We start from the raw sequence: 23,783 nt of genomic DNA, 5'->3' as shown, positions 1-23,783 counted from the left end.
GCTATTTTTGTTTTTTATTCTGGTAGCAAAAGAGACACACTTATTAAGTTAACCAAGCTTATGTGACCAAAAGAAATTCTAATTAGCTTTTAGTTTAAAGCAAGTATTAAGGAAACACGTGAAGAAAAAAAAAAATATTTCTGATTACATCCACTTTAGTATATGCAGGGGCTTTTTTTTCCTCTCTTTTTTCCCCCCACACTTAAATATTTAATTGAGTTTATAAAAAAAAAAAAATCTGTTTTGACAAAAGTATAGTGGTTTTCAAATGATGATTTTATTCATTCAAACCAACCTGACCATGTCTCCCATTTTGGACACTATTTATCTCACACACTATACGTTCATCTGTCACTGCTTTATACTGTAACTCACCTTGTGCTCACAAGGAACTCAGTTACATTTAATCAACTGTTTGTTGCCTTCATTTGCTCTGCTTGCAAAAGAGAGGTAGACATTCTTACGTTCATTGTTGAAGGTCTCTAGAATAAAGCTTTTATTCTGTAGAGCACTTTGAACCATTAAATGATCTGATTTGCCCTTGAACTGCAAGTGGATTTTCAGCAAATCTATCAAACAGATTGAAAATATTTACAGAAAGAGAAAAAAAAATGTGGCTTAAAGTTTATAGAGAAACATAGCATATTCTGATAAAGTATTTCCAATTTAATTAAAGTCTCCCAGTTCTTTTAGCACTCAGCATGTTCTAAATACCAAGGTTTTATCTTTTTTTTTTCTTTTCAGTGAAATAATGTTTAACGAGTGGTTAGTGGACAGCAGGAACATTCTGAAAAAATACAAGATAAAACTAGATTCAATGATTTATTGACTCAACCCAATGTGTTTCCAGCCAGTCATTTTTTATGTGCCCTGATTTTTATTTTATTGTATTTTTTTTTCTCAGTATTTTCTTTTTATTATTTTTTATTTTTTTTACTAATTTTTATAAAGTAACCAAACTTTGTGCTTTACCTTGGAGTATCATATTCCAATGTTTTAGTTGGAGGTTTCTACTAATGATACATTCACAGTGAATTACACGTATGTAATCAAAAAGTAGGATTTGGTAAAAATTAATTTTTAGTAAGTTTTAAATGTTTTCTTATTATTGGTTACATTTTTTCCATCCAAGTTTTTGATCTGAAAGATAAAATAATTGTTTCTAACAATAACATCAGTTGTATACGTAGTTGTTGGCACCCCCTTTTGCCAATAAGAAACCATTTAGTCTTCTAGGAGATTTCACAATACAAAGAGAGGAGTCTTTGACTATTCTCCCGTTAGATAATCCAGAATATTGGGCCTCGTCTGTGTTTTTCAATTCACTGAACAAGTTTTCTTGAGACTCTACACTGGGAACTGTAAATGGGCAGAGATAGAGATAAGGGGTTATTTTGGTGAATGTGTTAATGCAGCCCTGCATTTTAGATTGTTATTCTGTTAGCAACCAACTTTCAGGTTACCATCCGATAGCCAACAGTGTTTCATAAACGCGTGTCTTGATATTGTACATTAGGGAAAAGATCTGTAACAGCCTACGTCATCAAAAAAAAAGGTCCTTTATGAACTCTCAGAAACATTCAGATTGTTCTTCTTTGAAGAACAAATGTAGTGAACTAACAGTTTTATTCTATAGTCTCAACAAACGAACGATGAAAGTGCCCAATTGCTTATGTAATCTATGCTTCCCATCCATGTCCCCGGCCATTCATTCAATGCAGTGCTGTACATTAAAACATAACTAAGATTATAATCAGACCAGCTGCTGTGTCTGAGAGTGGAGCCTTGATGGAATAAGAAAAGCTCCACCATCTGCATGTATCTGCATATTTATCTCCCTTTCCATGTGTATTTGTCAGTTTATACCTTTGGCTGGGTCACGTGTTTCAGCTTAACGAGTGACTGTCAAAATAAAGTGGGTTCTATGTGAAAATGAGCTGTGATCAATGAAACTTTTGTGATTACTGAAGTCTGACCAAAAGGAATCAAAGCTAAGTTAATAATCGGATATGCATCATTGGTTGAGGGATTTTGTATTATGAGCTGTATTATGAACACAGAGTACTCCAGAACTATTTCTCAGGCCAGTCATAGTGATGAAGGTCTCTTTCTAAGAAGCAAAAAGGAGTTTCACTCACTGCATGCTTGCTGAGGTGGTGAACAAAACCAGCCAGGCTTAGAGACAGAACACTATTTACAAATTGCCATCAGTAACAGATTTGAACTGTGTTACACCACTACTAGGGTTAAATGTGACTCTGTCTGCATGACTGAATTCTGGATATGAATTTGCTAAAATGCCTTGATTTGACATGATCTGCTGTGTTAGTTGCGTTATTGAAAATATAACTGCTGGTTGGACGAGCGCCGAAAGGTAATATGAAAAAAAATTTCTTCCAGTACTATAAAATAATGATCCTGAATTAGATCCAGTCCTGTGAATCGCAGCTGAATCGGTTTATGAACATTAAACACACCATGTGTCCTGATGCATTCAAGGCCCGCGGGGAGGAAGCAACTAAGAGCAGATGTGCCAAAGATGTTTATACACACAACCTCCCAACGTTTATCTTAACTATAAAATCGCTAAGAAAATTCAATTCAATTTAAAAATACTTTATTATTCCCGAGGGAAATTAAATGATCAGCGCTCTGGTGTGCAAAATACAACCATTTATATCCAGAAGTACATCGGGTTTTAATGGATAAACATGTCAGCAAAGCGAATGCGTTTAAATTAGAAGTCCTAAAATTAACAATGTCTTGTACATTTCTTGCAATATATGCTCTTGCAAGAAATGTGGTGCTACTTACCACATATGACTTTGAGAGGCTCCAATGGTTACATAATGTAACTAGCTGAGTACTGGCTCAAGAGGAGAGATTGCTGCAAAGTCAATTGTTGAACTCAAATTGCCGGGCTTCCAAATGGCTCTGCAAAGTGAAATTTTGACCGTGGTGTATTATTACTGCGATCGAATCAGAATGTGAGACTGATGGGTTTAATTAATTTATATACTATATATTTTTGGAAATGAATAAATTGAGCTAGCAGACATAGAACTGAGTCGAATAGAGGTTCAATTTAGTTGACAGTCACCTGCATAGGGATAAAAGACATTAACTTTGTAGAAGTTCAGGTACTTCATACTTGTGTTGAGTGCCGACATCATTAAACTGTGCTCTCTTGCATTTTAATTATTATTTATTTTTTTTGTTCTCATGCTCTGAGCTGCAGCCTGGGTGATTAGGGACGGGACCATGGGAATGTGAGTGTGTTTGTTTTTAGAAGGAATGGGAGGAACGGTGCGGTTTCCCAAAGACTACATCAGGGAGTCTTTAAACCCACTATGAGAAAGAGGAGAGACCCACGCTGCTGACAAGGTTAGATTAAGAGAACAATTAAATGTATGGTGAACATAACAACCGTCTCAATTTAAAAGTTTTAAACGTATGCATAACACAGATTTCTTTTCCTGTATAATGTTTTGTGCGTGTGTGTGTGTGTGTGTGTCACTGGTTTTAGCTTCAGCATTAAATTGCTAGGTATTTAAATAGTGACAGTAATATTGTGTGATTGTCAGCTTGTGACTTTCGAAACCATCTGACGTTATTCAAAAGATCATTAGCTTCAAATTTGAAAAAGGTATTAATAAAGCACTGTCTGTTTCTGCTTGTATGTGTACGTACATTGTTAACAGATTTCTGAATTTTACCTCTAAAAAAATTCATTGCATACTAGAATAAATTATTGATTTCAGTTTTCAAAAAGGAGTCGGATATATTGTAGTTACTCACATTTCATATAATGAATTATTAGTTAATAGATTTAGATGTTCTGAAGTAATCATATGTTTGAATACGTCAGTGTTTAAAAAGGTTAATTTTCTTTTTTGTTTCACTTCATGGCCCACAAAAAATCTTTTTACTTTCCACCTTGGTCTTTTGTCCGGCCCAAATGACAGCACATGTAGGAGTAGAGCTTTAGGAAGAGGGAGATCCTTGAAAAATCCTTGGCCATTAATTTGTGAGGCCCAGTGTGTCTTTAAGTGTCAGATTAATATATACACACACTGTATATATGTTGTGTACCTAAGGTTTTCTTGAGAAAAGCAAACGGTAGCTTGATTTCTGTTTTGAAAGGGAGAAAAAAAAAGTTACACAACATCAAGGTTATAGATATGTAAGCTACCATGCAAATGTTCAGATTCTCACCAACAGCAATGACTTCACTCTGTAAAATCACAAGGACTAAATTGCCCTTATAAGCGAATGGTACACATTTATATGACCTGTATAAAAATTGTAGTGCTTTTCATCAATTTCTCGCAGGTCTCGTCATAGACTAAAAGATATGTCATCCTCCAGACTGCATCCAGGCGTTTTGCTTCTCAGTCCAAGATTGAGAAACAAATTAAAGTTTGTCATTTATTTTATTAAAGAAATATTAAGTAAAAGTTAAAAGAAAAAAAAAGTTTGTAATTGTTCTGCTAGCTGTCTGTCACAGTGCTTCAAGGAAACTATCTTCATGGTAAGAAAGTACATCGGTGGTGTACCAGCCTTCCTCTGCTGCTTCTCCCTGCTGCTAAAAAAAGAAAGCACATCCACTTTATAATCTCACGTTAACATTTAACACACTGTATCAAAAGACAGACTTTTTTTTTCTCTTTTTCTTAGACATTAAATCAGAAAAACCTTTTGTAATTTTAGATCAGTTAAGATTAACTAAATTTCTTGTTTGTTTGTTTTTTTCTAAATTGCATGAGACAGAGATTAATAGGAATGAGAAATAAGCTGTTTCCTAAATGGCAAAAAACAAACAAACAAAAAACAAAACAAAAAAAAAATAGGTCCAATTGAGAATTTATGGCAATATTTGAGGATTGATATGAATAGACCCTCTCTGTTCAAACTGAATGCATTGAGCTATTTTGCAAAGGATGAGCAAGAAGATTCAGGGTTTAGATGTGAGAAGCTGGTAGAGACAACACAAAAGGCTTGCAGCTGTAATTGCAGTGAAAGGAGGTTGTCCAACCCCCCATGTATTGACTCACACGGGAGGTTGAATATAATGATATTGCACCCTTTTCAGATTTTGCCATGCCATGTATTCCCGTCTCTCCTCTCACCATGAACAGTATACATATTAATTTGTGTAATTTTGTCAAATAAAATCAAAACAAGACGCACGTTTTTCCCTGTTCCAAAGTGATACAAATGTAATAAAAAGCTCATAGTACGAATACTTTAGCAAAGGTCCATGGGAAGGTTTAGAGAAATTTTCATTTTTTTCCCCCTCATCTTTTTATTAAATGTACGTCAGACATTTAATACAAGATGATGCCTGATGAGAATATTCACCATCATCAGGTCAGTCACTAATTTGATCAGTGAGCGGAGGTTTAAAGAAGTAGTTTAATGGTTTTCTTCCTTTTGTTGTTAAATAGACAGAAGTACAAATTCCACATCAAATCTAACAATGACTTTTCATGAGCTGCACTGCTTTGTTTTTTTTTTTTTCTTTTGGAGATTCAAATTTTGACTTTTACCACATTGCCTCCGTTTATCAATCAGTTTTGGGAATTGCAAGGTTTTAATCACAAACCACTTCCCCAGATTGCTAACTTCCCTTTTTGTAAACTGTTATTTCATTGTATCCGACAGTTTTGTGTTTGTGTGTCTCTCTGTTGAGTAATGCAACACCCTGACGTCATTCTTAGACCAAGACAACTTCATTAGGAAATCACTTTGTAAAATTTTATTTTGACTGGTTACAAATATGAGCCTTAGCAGAATAAATAACACAATAAATAAATGATTCCAATTCTTCAAGTCAATCAAGTCAGACAAAAATCCATGTCACGTTTCAAAAACGTGCAAAACATTTGCACCCTTTTACAAGATTCCTATGAGATTAAGACAGAAAGGAAGCTATGGGATTAAAAAAATAAATAAAAACAACTGAAGGATTTTAAGGAATACTGCCTTTTCAGGAAAAACGACACCATGTGCAGTACAACAGTAGCAACTGTGGCTTCGTCACGGTTTGCTCATCCTTCTGAATGAGCTCTGCTTAATTGTCTTAAATTGAAAACACGTGGGCTACTTCTGAAATGTAAATGAAAGAAAATAAAGAATAATCTGTTAGAGTCAGAGGTGCTGTCATGCACGTGGATGTGACTGCCCTTGTTGCAGATGGAACACAGGGATGTCAGCAGTACTTCTTTCACATTAAACCCCAAGACTCTCTGCGCTTTAGTCCTTGCCGTTTTCGTTGTGCTGTTAAGTACGTCTACCTAAAAGGAGTGATTAGCTGTGAATCACATGTTCTTACAAAGACCTTGCCAACTCACATGCCCATTCAAAAGCTACAGGGATTAAATGGAAAGAGCTGCAACATAAAACTGTGTGCAAAAAAGAAAGAAAAAAAAACTTTAAAATGAAAAAAATGACCTCCTTCAGTAAGACTGAAGGAGGTCATTTGCAGGTTGGTATGAAAAGCCTCTCATTCTAACAGGGCTAAAAAGAGCCAAACAAAAGAGAGATGTACATCTGCAAGTAGTTTGAAAAATGTGTGCTGCGTTTCACTAACAACCTGAATGTTTTCTGGTAAATACCAACATACAGATCCTTACTGATTTTTGTGGTTTTCCTTGCATCTAAATTTAGAGAACAGGGCCATTAAACACAAGCATTTAGTTGCTTAGACACAGGTAGAAGCATTCTGTAGTTGTTTCTCTTCTGCAGCTTTGTCCTTAAATGCTTGGTCAGGCAAGTGAGTAAGCAATTCCCACTGTGAGCATGAACAGGGAAGTTTCCATGACGAATGTGAACTGAGAATATCACATTGTCTGATTATTATTCAAATGTCTGATCCCGACCTTCTTGTTGTGCACAACTGATTTTTCATATGAACGTTACTTTCATTCAAACATGGCTTAACCCACACACTGTAAATGGCCTGCAGCAATATGTAGGTGGCAAAAACTGCATATTTAGTCAAAATGTGCATAATACCCTTAAGTTGTTTTTCTTTTTCTTTTTTTTTTTTAAGAACATGTCACAACATATTATTGCCATTTTCTTCATTCAAAGCCAAAGAATAAGGTAGAAGAATGAGTCGAACTAACTAAACTTTAGAGGACTCTTATGGTTGGGAATTCTCTTGTGGGATTTTCTGATACAGAGCAAAACAACGCATCAAATTACAGCAGAATTGGCCAGATCCTGAAGCAACATAGCACAATACCATCATCATAATCTACTGTCAATATGATGTCCTACTTCTGAATTGTTGTTTTACTTTTTCACCAGATGTAATGAGACCCGGACCTTCTAAAAGGTTTCACGTTTATCTCAACAGTCCACAGAAAATTTTCCCAAAGGTCTTGGGGAGCATCAGTGTGTATTTTGGCAAATGTAACAAGGTGCTAAATCATGAAAACTGACCTTAGCTGAGGCAGGTTCTGGGTCCTATTGTGGCGTATTGTTCTAGAATTTCTTTGTCAACACAATGTGTTGCTTTTTAAGATCTTTTAGCCTGCTTCAGACAGTAATCAGACTTTGATAAGGCTCGGCTTATTAAATAATGAAGTGTGGTTAATCACAATTGATTCATTATTTAGCAATGGTGGGTTGTGGACTGAGGTCAATTATATTTTCACATAGTGCCAACTTTGTGTGTATAGGTCCTACGAACTATTAAAGGGGCAGTATTATGTATTTTTTGGTTCATAGTGCCATTTCACAACACAATCAAGTAACTATGTTACTTTCAGTTGTTATAAAATGCAATAATGTATCACTTAAAAGAAATGTAACTTTGTAATTTTACGCCTTGAAATTGTGTCTCTGTCTCTTTAAAAACTCCTGCTCCTCCTGAAAATCCACCTGCGGGAAGTCATCACAACAGTGCTCCTCTATTAAGCGTTTAGTAACATTTTTACGAGCGTTGCACCGAGAAGTAGCTCACATTGCTCAGCTGATGTGCAGTTCCACCAGGTGTTTGCTAATTGCTGCCAGCTAGTCTGAAGGAGCTGAGTGGGGGAGTCGCAGAGGAGAGCTGCTCTGTGAAGCAGAAGCTCCGATGATTGGAAAACTGCAGCTCCACAGAGGAGCGTTTTGCACAGCTGAACGGTTGCCACGGGAGATTAAAGGATTTCTCAAATTTGCATGAAAGAATCAAAGCAACACTCTAGGTATGCTTTTGTCGAGGGAATAACATGAGAGCTCAAATAAGTCGATTTTTCATGATACTGCTCCTTTGAATCAAATTATCATTTGGAAACTAAATTTTGTACTTTGCCATTTTACCTTTATCTGATATTAAAGTTTGTGTGACGATCTGAAAAATGTAAACAAAGAAATGCAAAAACAGCAACAAATCTTTAAAGGAGCAAGCAGCTTTCATGACACTGCATTCCCATCCCTCCTCGTGTTGCAGTAGCGTCTGCACGCTCAAAGGAAGTCTGGGAATGTGATCAGAAATCTGAAAAAAGCAGGTTCACGTCACTGCTAATTTTATCTTACAAGTCCTCTTAATACAGGAAACACAAGACTTCAAGTCGTCAGGGGCAAGTTTTTTTTTACACTGTATGAGTCAGCCTCAGGCAGAGCCATAAAAAAAAAAAAAAAAACAACATCAAGGAATTTGACTTGCATGAATGAAACTGTAATCACAGTTTTCTCACCAAGACAATGCCCAAATTATAACATGCAACAATAACTGCTCTGGAAATTATGGACAACTAATTTGTGTGCTGTGTACAAGAAAAGAGGCAGAACAGGACGCACTGTCTTAAAACGCTGGCGTCTTTCAGGATCTGCTCTAAGTTATTACAACATTTTCTACCAGGTCATTGTGTTGTGTGTTTGAGGGGAGGAAGGGAACTGCAGCACCAAGGAGGAGGATATTTTTAAGCTGAATTGGCTCATTAAGAAGGCAGACTCTGCAGTGTGGCTGTGTCTTGAAGGTGGCAGAGCAGAGGACGCTCGCCAAAATCCAGACGGTTCTGTCCAATCAGAGCCAGTTCTTGAACCTGGTTCTCTCCCACCAGTAAAGTTCAGCGAGCACCAGATCCGTTCTCTCTCTCTATCGATAGAGACTTTGTTTAGGCCACAATGCAAACTTTATGGGAAGACAAATACACTCGCCTGTAAGTTTCACACGAGCTTGACTATATTATTAAAAGTGTATTGTTCAGAACTGCCTGCTCGACTTTCTGAAACTATTATTCAGACTAAACGTGTGTGTGTGTGGGGTCATGAATCGGACTCAATCATCATCACACACTTGTTAGCTAATTGGACACTACACAATCATGGGGAAGGCTGCTGATGTGACAGATGGTCAGAAGGGAGCAACAGGTATTACCAACATCCTTTACAATGAGAGCAAATCATAAAATGTCATTCCTCCAGAAGCAGGTCGTTCAAAACATGGGCAAAAATACCGTTTCAATTTGCGTTGGGAAAATAAAGGGGAATTTTAGAGTAATTCCAGGGAGAGACATAAAAAAAAGGCTTTCTCCCTCTCTTATTTCTGGCTACTTTGTTACTTGCGTTGTAAAGTTGAGCTCTCAGGATGTTAAATAAGTTGCTAAAATTAACAATAGTAGTCATAGCTTTTTATGAAAAATCTGTCCCGTTTATATTTCTCCTCTCAGGGCTAAGTGATCTTTCCTCCACTGTCTTCTGACGTCCTTACTAGATTGTTCCTATATTGTTTTTCGGAAAGATTTGAGCTTACAACTATTTCATGGAAGGTTAAATGGAAGGAAAAAGTGTGCTCAGAAAAGTTGCGCCAGCAGCAGGAATAATCACAGCCTCCAGAGGATTGCCAAGGAAAAATCAATTGAAGAATTTTGGGGGCGCTTCACCGGCAGTGGACTCAGGCTGGAACCTGGAAGCCACATTCCTCACCATCAATCCATTCCTGAACCAGAAATGTCAGAAGCCTTTTCACCTGGGTTAAGGAGAAAAAGAATTGTACCGTTGCTCAATGGTCTAAAATGTGTCTTTTCAGCTGAAAGCAAAGTTAGCATTTCATTTAAAGTCAATGTCTTTGACTCTCTATTGAACTGTGCTTGTATCTGACTCTTTTATCCAAAGCTGCACCTTAAATTGTATTGTTGTACTGTGTAAGATACAAATCAGTTTTTGTGAGCATTGTGTCACCAGAGAAAAACTCTGACACAGAAAACCTTTCACAAATGTATTTGAATCAAGATAAAGAAGAAGAGGACAAAAGGCAAAGAAACGCAGCCAAGAATGATAAAACCATTTACAAGAGATCCTTATTAAAAGAATGTGAACCCACTAAAAAGGTTTTTATTCCTCACACAAGCAACAGAGTATCGCTGCGTGGCCCCGGCTGGCAATGTCAAAAACATGTCAGCTTCACAGAAATGAGTTGTTTTTTTCCTCTTCTTTTTGCTCTTTTGTATGAATTGTTCAGGAAACAAACTCTTGCAAACCAATGTGGACTCTCTACCCTGTCCAACTAAATGTCCTTTCACTTTAGTTTTCAGTAATGCCAAAGTCAATGCAGATGCAAAACAATAATTTGAACATTTTTAACAGAAAATTCAAAAGCCATCTCTCCTTTCACAGAGGCAATCCTTCAAAGCTAACCTTTTAATTAGTTAAATGGCAAAGCTAGAACTTTTAGGAAAGTCATAAGAGCTTCTTCTTGTTAACATAAGGTTCCACAAAAAGCTTTTTGCTTTCCTACATGCACCGTTTTTGTTTTTGTCACACAAATATTTTACATATTGTAACAAGCACTTCATAACTTTAGTGCTCAGTTCAAAGACAGATCGGTCTCTGAGCAAGCAGTGGGTGGGTTATTTCTGTAGGATTTCAGTAAGGCCTACAAATGGGAAGTGCAACAAGGCTATTGGGTCTATGAACTTGGTCTCAAGATGTGTGTAAATTATGTTTTTATAAAGGGTAAAGACGCCGCTATTTACAGATGTAGTTGAAACTTTGTCTGGAGCTACATCTAATCCAGAGGACTCCAAAGCGTTTCACACCACATTCATTAACCCATTCATACGCAAATGCATACACTCTCGGTGGTGAGCTACACTATAGCCACAGCCACCCTGGGGCAGACTGACCGAGGCGATGCTGCCACACAATCAGCAACACCAGGGCCGTTAGTAAGGCGGATGAAGTGTGTCCAAGGATACAACAGCTGAGACGGACGGAGTGGGAATTTGAACCAACAACCCAACATTTGCGTTATATCTTTATCCTACTTTTTTGATTAATTGTTACTTTCTGTTTTTTGTAGCATTGCCGAGCTTGGTGAGGGTTTCTGTCTCCTGAGACGCCATGTATTTTATATTTGCACTTTAAAGTTAACATATTGTTTTATCACCCTTGAAATTACAGCATATAACTTTTACATATTTAAAAAAAAAGTTGTTTTTTTCATATACTCTATTTACTATAACTGTCACTGTGTCGTGAGTGTAGTATCAGACAGGCTTTGGACAGGAATGCACCACTCACATTCTCTCTCTGCTACGCTACAGTTCCTTCCTGACAGCAGAGAAAAGCCACCAATGATGGCAGATAAACAACTTTCCTGTCATTGTAAGTGCTTTCTCCCCCATTAGTACATTAAGCAGAATGTACACAAGGATGATTGACAACGCCAATGGCGTCCTCCTGGCTCTGACAGGTTGTTTTGGCGCGTTATTGCAGATGGATGGATTGAAATGAAAAATGGTTCAAACGAAGTACTGACTCAAGGATGCTGAATACAGTTTTCAGCTTTGGATGTGCTGTGAGGCTGCAATCATAACCCAGACACATGAAGCGGGGGCTGAAGGCACGGGCAGATTACGATCACGACAGGCAGGGAGCAGGAAAAGATGACGGTCAGGAGGCAAAACAAGAGGTCAGGTACGTCCAGAGGACTCTAAAGCTCTTCACACTGCATTCATTCGTTTACCCATTCACGCACACACTCATTCCTGGAAGCAGAGTCGGTCATTGTTTTCTGTAAATCTTTTCAAGTAACCCGTGTGATTACAAACTCATTTCTTTAGCTTTTTTTTTTTATGCCATTTATAAAAAGGAGCTTTTATTCTTTTCCTGAAGCTGACCTATTCATCACAGTGAACTCAATCAGCACCTGACAAGAACAATAGATTTTTTTCCTGTTTCAATTTTTCTAATTCAATTCAGCTTATGTCTTAATAAACCAACCTTTTCTCAATTCAATCCGCACACACATGCACTGACAACGGAACCTGCAACCTTGTCGGACAAAGTATGCTTTTAATTTTTTTATTTTAAAACTACATCTTGTTTCACTCTCACCTATTGAACTTGCAGACAGAAGGTTAGGATCCGTATTTGGCTTATCTCACACAGATAGCAAAAACATCTCCAAATGAGTTTGTTTTGGGTCAAAGTCTTATCAGCCGCAGTGAGAATGCGTTATCTGTTTTTCCGCTTTTCTTTCCTGCTCTTGCTCGTGGAGCTGTGAGTAGCATTTGTAGAAATAGCAATAGCGTGGCCGCTGGTCTTCAGATGGTCAAACAACTTGTTTCTTGTGGGGAACTCGTCGTTGCAGGTAACGCAGCGGAGGTTTATTTCCTTCTGGAATTGCAAACAGGGAAATCACACTTCAATTGTTGCAACATTTTCAGCCACAAAGGAACTCAAATTTAGGCCCGGAAAGAAAGATAAAAAAAAAAGGGGGAAACAGAAACATCTCAAGTGAACACAAAGTGACTATTTAACGCTAAACAGTATGTGAACTGTGTCTTTTTGTACGAACCTCAGGAATCTGTTCAGTGTGTGGTTTGGTGTTCTTTGCCTTGTCTTTCCCGCCTCCCTTTTTTCCTTTCGTCTTTTCAGAGCTGCTGAAAGAACATTTACGTGACAGATAAAAATCTAGTTGTAAACTGCAGGCATGTGTCAGATAATATGTCGAAGGAAACTACACCGAATATTATGATAAGTAAATAGACTTTCTGGGCCTCATTCAGCATCTGATATCCTGTGTCCGGATGTTTTTGCGTTGATAAAATAATGTGTGAAGATTACACCTCTGCATTTTTTTTTTTCTATAAAAATAATTTTTAAAAAAAACTGTACGATGTACTGATATTGCTCATGTTGTTTTTCCCCACAGCCTCAGGAAACTCTTAACAGAGTAAATTTCAACAGATGTCGTTGACAAATTGCAGTTACTCATCTTTGTAGTGTACTGAAATTTTCACTGTAATTCACTCACTGCAGTAGACAAAGTGAGACACTCAAGAAAACATAGATTGTAAAAGAATCTGTGGTGGGGAAAAAAATCAGCTGCATTTTGTCAAACTAAGAGGTTTTAGACAAATCTAAATCTAAAATAACTGGAAATCTAAATTTAGATTTCCAGTTATTTTCCGTTTAACCAATAACTTGAGACAGGTGTCCTTAAATAAGTAATAAGATTATATATATATATATATATATATATATATATATTATATATATATATATATATTATATATATATACATATAAAGCTAACTGAAAGTACTCCTTGCATATTTACGCGGGTATTTTGTTGGTCTGCGCATGTCGCTCATCAGAATAAAGTCAGAGGAGTCTGGCTGGGCTGCTGCAAGATGTTGATGTAGATCTGCTCAGATTAATAAAACCTAAATCTGTTCAGGCTCCTTCAGTTTTAGGGCTTTGCCTCTCAGGATCATGAATGCACTCTTTGATAGCCAAAACAAAACAGTTGCTTGTGAATAATTAAAATCACATTGCTGCAACAGCTCATAGAATCATGTTCAGCACCAATATTTTTGAGGTTTTGTAGCCGGAGAAACCCAACATTTTGAACTTTTGCTGAAATCTCAGACTTATGCTGTTTAAAATGCCTTTTCCATATTTTTATATTGATATAAAATTACTGTTTTGCTGTATGATCTCAATGTTGCTTAAGAAAACAACTTTAGGGACCTAACCTGACATTTTAATGCTTTTAAATACAAGTCCAAGTATTTCTTTTAAGACAATAATCTATATTCAGCTTAAGAACTCTGTAAGCTTTTCAAATGAGACATAATAAATTGAGTCATAAACTTTAGGTTTTTAAAATGAAGCCAGTATTATGTCTGTGCCACAACATCAATTTTTTTCCCCTAATGAGCAAAATTCAACTCAGTTCCAACCGTACAGCCTTTTCCATGTTGCCGCTATATTTGTACTCCTTAGGCCAATCTAAATTTTCTGAGAACCTTTCGAAGAGTAAATTATTTTTATATATGAAACTACATGTAAAAGAGTCTCAATATTATTGCATAATTTTCATTAAATGTATGTTCAATGTTATTTGGCTTTTATTTGTTTATTCTTCTTCTTGGCTTAAAAACAGGAAATCGGAGAAGCTGATTTACTTCTCTCAAATCTTAAACAAATGACAGGAAATTCCCATTATCTTTGTTTTTTGTTTGGATTACAGTTCTTCTGTCTGAGCTGTGCAGAGCAAAAAGATGACATCACAAACCGAATAACATCTTAATGGAATATAATTGGACTCTGTTGCTTGATGTGCATCACGCAGAAAGAGAAATGTAGCCCAAAACTGCTCTTACTTGACCCTTAATAATGGAGAGCTGTTCATCAGTGAAGGCAGTTATTCTAGGAATTTCAGGTAACAGCTGGATCAGAAAACGGACAGGGATTAAAGAAAAAAAAAAAAAGTGAACTGACCTTTTGACTTCTGCAGAGGGAAGGTCCTCCTGCTTTTCAGGTTGTCCAGGATTTTCTGAGCTTTCAGGGACTTCTTCCTCACAGGTGGTCTGTGAAGGTATCGTCTCCTCCTCCTCTTTAACCTCAGCGGTAGTTTGCTGTGCACAAAGAGAGCATCAGTGGGATGCCGTAAGACTCATGAGCAACTTTTGGTAACCTCGACACCTCCACACTTTCACTCAGAAATAGGCAGAACGTTTCCCACCTGTACTACTTTCTGCTGTTTCTTTTTCCTCTTTTGCTTTTTTGACAACCTGAGGATGTAGAGAGAAAGACTTCAGTGACATAAATAAAAGCTACATATTTACAGTGAATCACCATACACAAACAACCGAGACCACCTGCTGATTTTTTTTTTTTTTTTCCGACTTGTTTATGAATAGATTTACTTTTGCCTTGGCTGTTCCTCCTCTTCCTCTTCCTCCTCCTCATCCTGCAGGTCATTTTCTTTCTCCCCATCCTCCTCTCCGTTCAAGAAGAACGAATTGTCTTCTTCCTCCAACTGTTGCCGTAGCAACACCACCATCTCTCGGTGCTTTTTGGACTTTTCATGGTTTTTCATGCTGCAGAGCAGAAAAAAAAAAGAAAAGAAAAAAGAGCGAAATCAATATTTGGAAATGTGACTAAGAAAGGAACACGAATCCAAATCGTAGATAAACAAAAACCTTACAGTTTAGTAAATGTGTTTACTGATTTCCATATTTCATTTCTTTTTAATGGTACCAGTAGGACCAAGAAGCAGAGATAGGGCTGCAATTGCTTTTTTTCAACTACATGCAACATGAACAGCTTCGCACCAACAGCAAGAAGAAGTACAAAGATGGAGAGCTATTTATTTACAGCGCCTTGCACAAGTCCACACACAACATATGCCGTTTCACATTTTACAGAATCAAGTGTGACAGATAATCAAGTAGATCAAGATTGCTAAATGGAAGTTAAGCTTTTTGAAGTTGTACAAAAATATTTCATAAATCTCCAAATTACTGCGTATTTATTAACCCTTGAAATGTGGATCCGTGTGATGGCTAAAGGTCACGGAAATGAAAACCTGGACAGGGGAGGGTGGTACGTTTGCGTGGAAACTCACGCTTTATCTGATTTGAAAGACTTGTCACAAGCTGGGCAGTAGAGATCATCGTAACAGTCGATGGTCGGGTCGTCGTCGTTCGGCTGCTCAGCATCTGTTAGGCGCAAAACAGCAAAACACCATGCATGAGTGTTTTGCTCATGACTTTCACATAAATGTCATGAATGCAAACAACAAATTTTTAAATGGATTTTAAATGGTCTTAATAAGAACGTAAGACAGATCAAGACAGATTTTACTGGATGTATGAGGTTTACAAGCAACACATCGTTTCCTCCAGATTAAATTCCTCCTGCTGATAAAGATATATTGTATAAATATCTGCCTGAAAAGCCCCATTGGGATATTACCTATTAGGATTCATATTCCTTTGCAGAAGAAGCAGCCACAAATTGGTCGTTTCATCATTTTTAGTTTTTATTTGAACCATAAAGTACGTTATTATCTTCTCTAGGTAGCAAAGTTTTCAACAATTTCAAAATTGTGTTTAGGAGTGAACATAAAGTACTTTTATAGCTGTCATCATAATGTAATCACAATCGGGGGCGGGGGGAGGAGGGGGGGTTTGTTATGTCTGTTAATTTATTAGTAGCTGCACTTTCATCCAACTCACTTCCCTTTTTTCCATGTAAACCAACCACTTTGCACACAAGCATTTGTGATGTGCCACCAAGTGCTAACATCACTCATATTTATTTTGTATGTTGTTTTCATCTTCGTTTAACCGTCTTTCCGTTGATTATAGATCTGATTCCTGTTTCTGATCAGCCAGTTGATCTATGAAAGATGATAATCTACTGACTTTCCATTAATAATCAAGTTATTTTAAAAGAACTGCTCAGAGACTAATATGTAATGATTCTATCTGTGTCTAGAAAATAAAGATACTCTCAACTACTCTTATATATTAACCTTGTTTTATAATAGGATATATTTTTGTCAAGTCTACAGTTTACATATTTGAAAGGCAAAACACAAGTCTGTAGTTTCTTTACCTCCGTCTCTTTCACTGTTTTTCTGAAATGTGTCCACATCCACCTCCTCTTCCTCACTCTCGGATGTGTCTCCAAACTCCTCTCCGTACTGAGCTTCAATCTGTTGCAGCTCCTTCTCCAGCTCAGACATTGCGGCCCAGCTCTGCTCCTTGTACTCCTCTGCCATCCTAGGATGGAAACACAGAAAAACACTGGAGCAGGGACAGACATAGGAGAGCAGCTGCATTCGTCCCAACACTTTCATCTCAGCCTACTTGGCTTGTTTGAGCTTCTGCTGTCGCCTCAGCTCCGCCATCTTCTTGATCTTCTCGGCGTTCTGCTCCTCCACCAGCTTCCTGTGGGCCTGGACGCGCCGGTCCCTCTTACGGACGAAGGCCACCAGTTGCCGCACCAGCTCATTGCGCTCCTTTCGAGCCTTTTCCCTGGTCTTCTTGTTCTCCTTCTCCATGGCCCTTTTTTCCCAGCGGTTGGACGCCTGCCTCGTGTCGTACTCCTCCTTCCAAGCAAAGTTCTTGCGAGTGCAGAAGCTCTGCCAGTAGGCGTAAAACACATGGACTACCTGTAATATGGAAAAGCAGGCTGGTTAGGAAAACAAACTGGCTGCCATCGTTTCAAATTTGAATGTCAGGTGACATCGATCCAAACTACTTCTCAGCATCTTTCTCATAGTTTCAGAGCGCAACTGGTTCATAACACGTTTCAGGTGTTTCCCTGGTCAAAAACATGAACCTTTTTACGTCTGTGTAAACACCCAGACTCCATGACAGCTAACGTGTTGTCAAAGTATTCACACCACTTAGCTTTTTTCACATCTTATTGAATGAGAACCATTTTCAAAAGCTAAACTCAGTTTAACAAAATATGCCCGTAATAGCTCATTATGACAAAGTGAAAACATCTTTTCATGCATTTTTTGTCAATTTACACCATGTAAGCATAGTAGCTAAAATAATATTGACGCTATGACACTTAAAATAGACCTGAGGCGAGTCCGATTTCCACCAATCACCCTGGTGACGGTCAAGTTGGAATGATTGGTACAGCATATCAAAGCAGAAGCCAATCAAAAGAGAAAACTGAACTGATCAAACTGGCATAAATCAACACAAAAAGAGAAAATATCCTAAGATAGCTAATAAAAACACACGCAGGAAGACATGAAGCCATGGGCGTGTGAATACTAAAAACAATGACTTAACAAGCCTTTGTTAATTTTTAAAAAAGCTTCTTTGCATTGTCATTTTTGTCTGAAATGCACAATGATTCAACATCACCTCTACATGAGCCATTTAAAAAGAAATAGAATGGCCAGGTGAACGTCTGATTGAGCTTTAACAGGCCAGTGATGCTTTAAAAGCCTCCAAAATTTCATCAGCATTTCTCCACTGCACTTTTAAGGGGTCATTACGTTTTTGCCTCACTGTGAGATTCTCAGTCATTTCAAGACATTTTATTGAAACCACTGCAATGCTGATAACAGTCATTAGCCTAGACATAATAATCATGACGTTCATGTACTTCCTGCTCTAATTTCATCACGGTGAATCTGCACAGTAAAAGGCCAGACAATGCGAGTTTGAAAAGTTGTGAAATTGTGGTAAACGCTGAATGACGCAGCCTAAATCTGTCGCGAGCCCTTAAGGGCTGAACCTCGAGGAGAACCTGGGGGACGGACGTTTCAGTATGGAGCTTACTGTATCATAATCGCCCTGAGAATCTCCAAAGGGAGGAAACCCTTCTTCCTCTTCCTCGTCGTCCATCCTGCTGTGCTCCATCTCCTCCTTAACAATGGACTCAAAAAGATTCCTGTAAACCGTGTAAAAGCCCTGGGGAGAAAAAAAACACACCAAAGGAACAGTGAATTAGAAAATCAGGGTTCTGAGAGGCACCAGGAATTTCCTTTCCCACAGTTTAATGGCACTGCCAGCCTAAACATGGGATGATGCTGATGAAGGTGGGCGAACACACATGGGGAAGAACATATGTCGCTTCTGTCACGGGAACGTCTGCGGCAGATGCAAATCCACTTTTCCAGTTGATAAAACGGCAACACGGTCACAGCAGGTCAGCGTCGGTAGAAGTGGAGTATTAAGAAGCCAACATTACACAAAAACTCAAAAAGTTTATCAAAATTCTATGTTTGTCTTTTTTTTTTTTTTTTTAGGTGGCATTTAAAAAAATTTCCAAAAATAAAACATTAACGTATCCAACATAATGTAGTCAGACACACAACAGTGAACCTTTATCCTTGAAATCTTAACTACCCTGATCACTCAATCATCCCCGGGGCTGTTAGCTGCCTGAGTTTCCACTGCAGGAACTCTGTATGGAAATGACAGAGTCTTTCCTCCTACAGTTTGCAGGACCTGATGCAGAGCATGTGAGGAGAAAGAACAATTTATTTTTGTATGTAACAAGTTATGATTTTCAGTAAGAAATCAATATTTGTTCATTTACTCTGAACTTGATGCAAAGGTGAAACTACCAGTTTTTAAAGGTACTTTCAAAGATGCAAATTTTCACCCAAGAAGAGGCATGAAGACACCCCATGGCTGGAATAATAACCTAATCTCCTAGAGCAGTAACTTTTTATAACCGTGCTCACAGTTTGAAACAAAATAAAATTCTCCTTGAGCTCGGAAACGATGTGTACCAAAAACGATAATTTACTAAATTCATTTTAAGGCCCCCCCGAGTCCCAAACATACGCTTAGTTTCTTTAAATTTTTAAATCTCCTCACAACACACGTTCAACTACGCAAGACCCGGAAAACATTTAATTCAGTATGGTTAGTGAACATTGATTGTGAACCCACATTTTCCTGATTCAGTTTCAATCTTCACAACTCTGTGAGCTCTTGGGTCTCGGCTTTATACTGCTCTGGTTTGGGCAACAAGAACAATAAGAGACAACATTTGGTTTGTCTATGTTATTTTTCCACATAGACAAACATTTATTATTCTAAGGCAGTAGTCGTGTTTTAAATATTTAACCTACAAAAAATCTGACTGATCTTTTAGATCTGGGAACATTAATGTTTGTCCTTATCACTTGTGTAGAAAATGTGCGAGTTGCAAGTGAGATAATCATCACTTTCATGGTGCTGATCACAAGGAGATCATGTATTTTTCTTCATTTTACGCATTTAAACACTAAAGGGACATGCTGACAAACGAGAGGTGTTATATTGCACAAAATTTACCACTAATTTATTGAGATATGAACCAGGACCACCGGAATATCAGAAGTGCAACAAAATACTTAAATCCTTTCGCTATAATTTTATTGTATTGAAGCCATAATGGAAACTCTACCAAGGACTGTTTAGAGATATCCAACTTTAAGAGTTCAAAGTTCAGGAGTTATATTTCAACTGAAAATTAAAAAAAATTTTTAAATAAATCCAACTTCAAGTACAAACAAATAATGCACTCGCCACCAATCAGAAAAGCAGTGCATGTTCACTCCAACACAGGATAATCTCAAAAGCACTATTTCACCACTATAGGCATTATGTGGGGTAAATTTCTGTATGTCAAGTTTTTACTGTGGTAGATGCAATGGGAACAGAGATGGAGCCCCAGAAAAGTACCTGCAAAAGGTCCCTGAAATGGAGATGTGCATAAATCTGGGTCTTTACAGTAGAAGCAAATTAAAATTAGTCTTCATATAAAAGTGAACCTCAGCTTAATCCGAAACACTTCTGTAAATTACAAACCATTTTCAAAAGTCAGACTATAAACAAAAACGTTTGCACCTTTTCCTCCAGGTTTCTTTACGAAAGCAACTGGTGAAAATGTTAGCTGGATTTTTCATTATGCGTCTCTGTTTTTACCACTGATGGACAGCAAACCCTGCATTTGGCCTGACAACTGAGATTATTAGTGTACAAACAAACAAGCAGATGGGATTAATGGAAGAAGGTGCTCTCTGCTGGCCAATATATAGAATGCATTGGCAAGTTTATAGAAGGAAACCAGTGAGCATGTGCAATCTCTTAAACTTTGTGTGCGTAAAAGTTCAAGTACTTTACTCTCCATAAAGTAAAAGGAAAGGTTGTAGTCTTGCTGTCCTATCTAAAACCCACACACAAACTTTGAATTCTGTAAAGTTTTTGCCAACTTTAAAAAGAGAGGATTAAAAAAAAAAAGTTACTTTGACAACTAAAATAGAAGGGCAAAAACAAGTGTAGGTGTCTAAAGGGTGAGATCTTGTTTGGATTGATAGGATAAAATGTTTAAAGAATCTCTGGCTGTCCATTTACCAGAATTTGTCGACTAATTATAGTTTAATGTTTTGTGAACAAAAAAAAAGCAATTGAACGAGTGAAAAATGTCTGTTCTGAATGATATTAATGCAGTCAATAAGATTGGCTAATAATCAGATAATTGTCTCTATTCAAATTTTTGTGCATCTCATTCGTCAAGGATAAATTGATTTTTGTGTTGTGTAATTTTTGGTTTGCCTGCCACCTCTGTTAGTTCAGCCGCTTGCGACAACAGGTTGTTGTCACTGTACTGGATTAAGTCATACAAAAAGCAGTGGAGTTAACTTGGCAAGGAATAATGGAGGACATTTAAACAGCGTTAGCAAAAAGTTCTTATTTAACTGCATTCACATAATCATGCATTATTCTTCAGAGAAGAATAAGGAAATTGTTCAATATTCTTTACAAAGAATGATGAAGAACATTTAAACAGCACAAGCAAAAGGTTCCTATCTAACTTCATACACATAATCATTGCCCCTGCAGCCACAGATGCAAAAGTCCAAACCTTCTCATCATCTCCGTATCCTGAGTAGCATGTGACTGTGAAGTACTGCAGGAGGTCAATGCTGTCGTCTTCATAATCGCCGCTTAGGCCTCCTTTCAGCAGAGCTTCTCTGTGATTGTCATACCTGGTCCACAGGAGGAGAAAAGGTCGTCAGTAAGGGTCAAAGAGCTGCTGCGGCTAACACTCGCACAACCAGGAGGAGGGCTGAATTCACCAGGCTCTCTCCTGCGGATCGCTGAGGACATCGTAAGCTGCTTGAATGAGCTTGAACTGCTCTGCGGCCTCCTCGGCGTTCTCCAAGTTTTTATCTGCAAATTTCAGAGGAAAAGCACACAAAGTGATATTTAGGTGAAGTATTTCACCACATGCTGCTTTCCATATGTGAAAAACCATTTGCTCTCCGAACTCAGTATCTCCTTTTGCAACTTTTGGCAGAGAAAACTTACAACGTTTACTACTTAGGCCCACTTTGTGTAGATATTTCTTTTAGCTCAGCCATACTGGAGGGTTTTCAAGCTTGACAGGCCAGCTAAAGGTCATACCACATTTCAATCCAATTATTATTTTTTTTTTTTTTTTTGCTTCCTTCTGAATGAGTTATAGATGCACTGAAAGTTATTTTTACAGGTCGACCGATCCAAGGAAGTTTGCTGCTCTTCCAGTTTCTTCATTTACAGATGTCTCTTAATTAGGCTCACAGAAGGTCAAAAGCCGTATAAATTATTTTGTAAGCTTTTCCGACACTCTCTGTGAGCTGTCTTATCTCATTAGATTCTGTATCAGGTGGCAAAGTCCTTCAAAATGACTGCAGATAGAGTTGAGCATGAATGAATCACACTTTATATGCATATGAATCAGAAAGAAATATTACAATGATCAGTGGGGTTTAATATTTTTTCTTGCTCTTTACTATACAGCTTAAAATAAGGCTTTTTGGTCTTGACACATTTCGGTGTTAAATAAATCATATAATCTTTCTCTCTGCATTGTGGCATTTAGTCAATAGAAATATTGACCTGAAACAAGAGTTGTTTTAACTTCATATGGTGGGAGGGGTGGGGATCTTTTTTATTCATATTCAGTGTGTTTGAACTGTATGCAGTGAGTGATATTTGATTTGAAAATGCAGCGATATACAACTGAAACTACACATTTCCCTTAATTCATAAAAACTATATCTATTGGTGTCCTTTGGAGATTGAACAACTAATAAGTCACAGTGTGCTGGTCAGAGCAGATTACCAACATGTTTTAGATGTGTTTCTAGTCCATCACAGGACTTTCAAATTGCTGAATTGCGTCCTCAGCACATCGTTAAGTTCTACAAGAGCTGATAATAAACCATTTATTGATTTACAGATGTTGAAAAAAGGAAGCACTTATACAAGACAGAGCTGGAGTGGGCCACATCAGACGTATACAAACATCTGGATGATGACATGCATGCAGCTCACCTGGGTGCCATTTTAAGGCTAATTTCCGATAAGCTTTCTTCAGATCATCGTCTCCTGCGTCTCTTTTTACTCCCAACACTTCATAGTGACACCTCATCTTCATGGAAACCGCCACACTTAGGGATAAGATACACTGCAAATACTCACGTTTCCCTACACGCGGCTAATATTAGCATTTGGTTACCTGTTTCTCTTTTAAAACATCGTTAGTTTATCTTATCCAAGAACGTCAGTTGTCTTATATATATATATAAGGATATTACATATTAAAATATGAAAACCGGTCCTTTTCGCCAACATGCAGCCTTTAAATAGGCTTAATTTGTGAATAATATTGCGGCGCTGGTTAACAGCCGGTATGGGTAGAATGTTCTTCTTCGTCCTCGTCCTCTTCTTCTTTGCTGGGTAAGGCAGAATAGACGCATCAAGGGTGTGTTGCTGCCACCTACTGTTCGTCATTGTCCAAGTCAACAATATTATCCCACTCATTTCATACAACGCGTCTCATTGACGTGTTTCTTATCATTTATGAAACTGAGATAATTTCTTCTGTTAGAAGAGATGAGAACAACATTAAAACAAATAGCAAATTTTAAAAGCTTAGCCAGACATAAATAAATACAAATAATAAAAAAATACATAAATACATCAAGACCAAATAGCTGAACTTCTAAACACCTTGAATTACTTTATTCTTTTTGTA

General features: G+C 37.6%; 1 protein-coding gene across 1 annotated transcript; it reads right to left on the bottom strand.

Moving 5' to 3' along the window:
* Positions 1-10,741: 10,741 nt before the first annotated feature.
* On the bottom strand, positions 10,742-23,506 carry dnajc21 (DnaJ heat shock protein family (Hsp40) member C21). The gene is made up of 12 exons (XM_015040541.1): positions 23,081-23,506; positions 21,841-21,934; positions 21,627-21,750; positions 18,545-18,676; positions 17,105-17,409; positions 16,851-17,017; positions 15,856-15,949; positions 15,155-15,328; positions 14,971-15,040; positions 14,727-14,863; positions 12,797-12,881; positions 10,742-12,615 (listed from the first exon to the last, which is right to left on the bottom strand). The coding sequence occupies exons 1-12, from the start codon at positions 23,181-23,183 to the stop codon at positions 12,454-12,456; spliced, it is 1,647 nt and encodes a 548-aa protein (XP_014896027.1). The 5' UTR covers positions 23,184-23,506; the 3' UTR covers positions 10,742-12,453.
* Positions 23,507-23,783: the final 277 nt, after the last annotated feature.

The sequence above is a fragment of the Poecilia latipinna genome, unplaced genomic scaffold, assembly GCF_001443285.1.
Source record: "Poecilia latipinna isolate Pla-1442-1.1 unplaced genomic scaffold, P_latipinna-1.0 Scaffold515, whole genome shotgun sequence".
Lineage (NCBI taxonomy): Eukaryota > Metazoa > Chordata > Actinopteri > Cyprinodontiformes > Poeciliidae > Poecilia > Poecilia latipinna.
The sequence above is the reverse complement of the archived record's forward strand: the minus strand, read 5'-3'. Positions and strand labels throughout refer to the sequence as shown.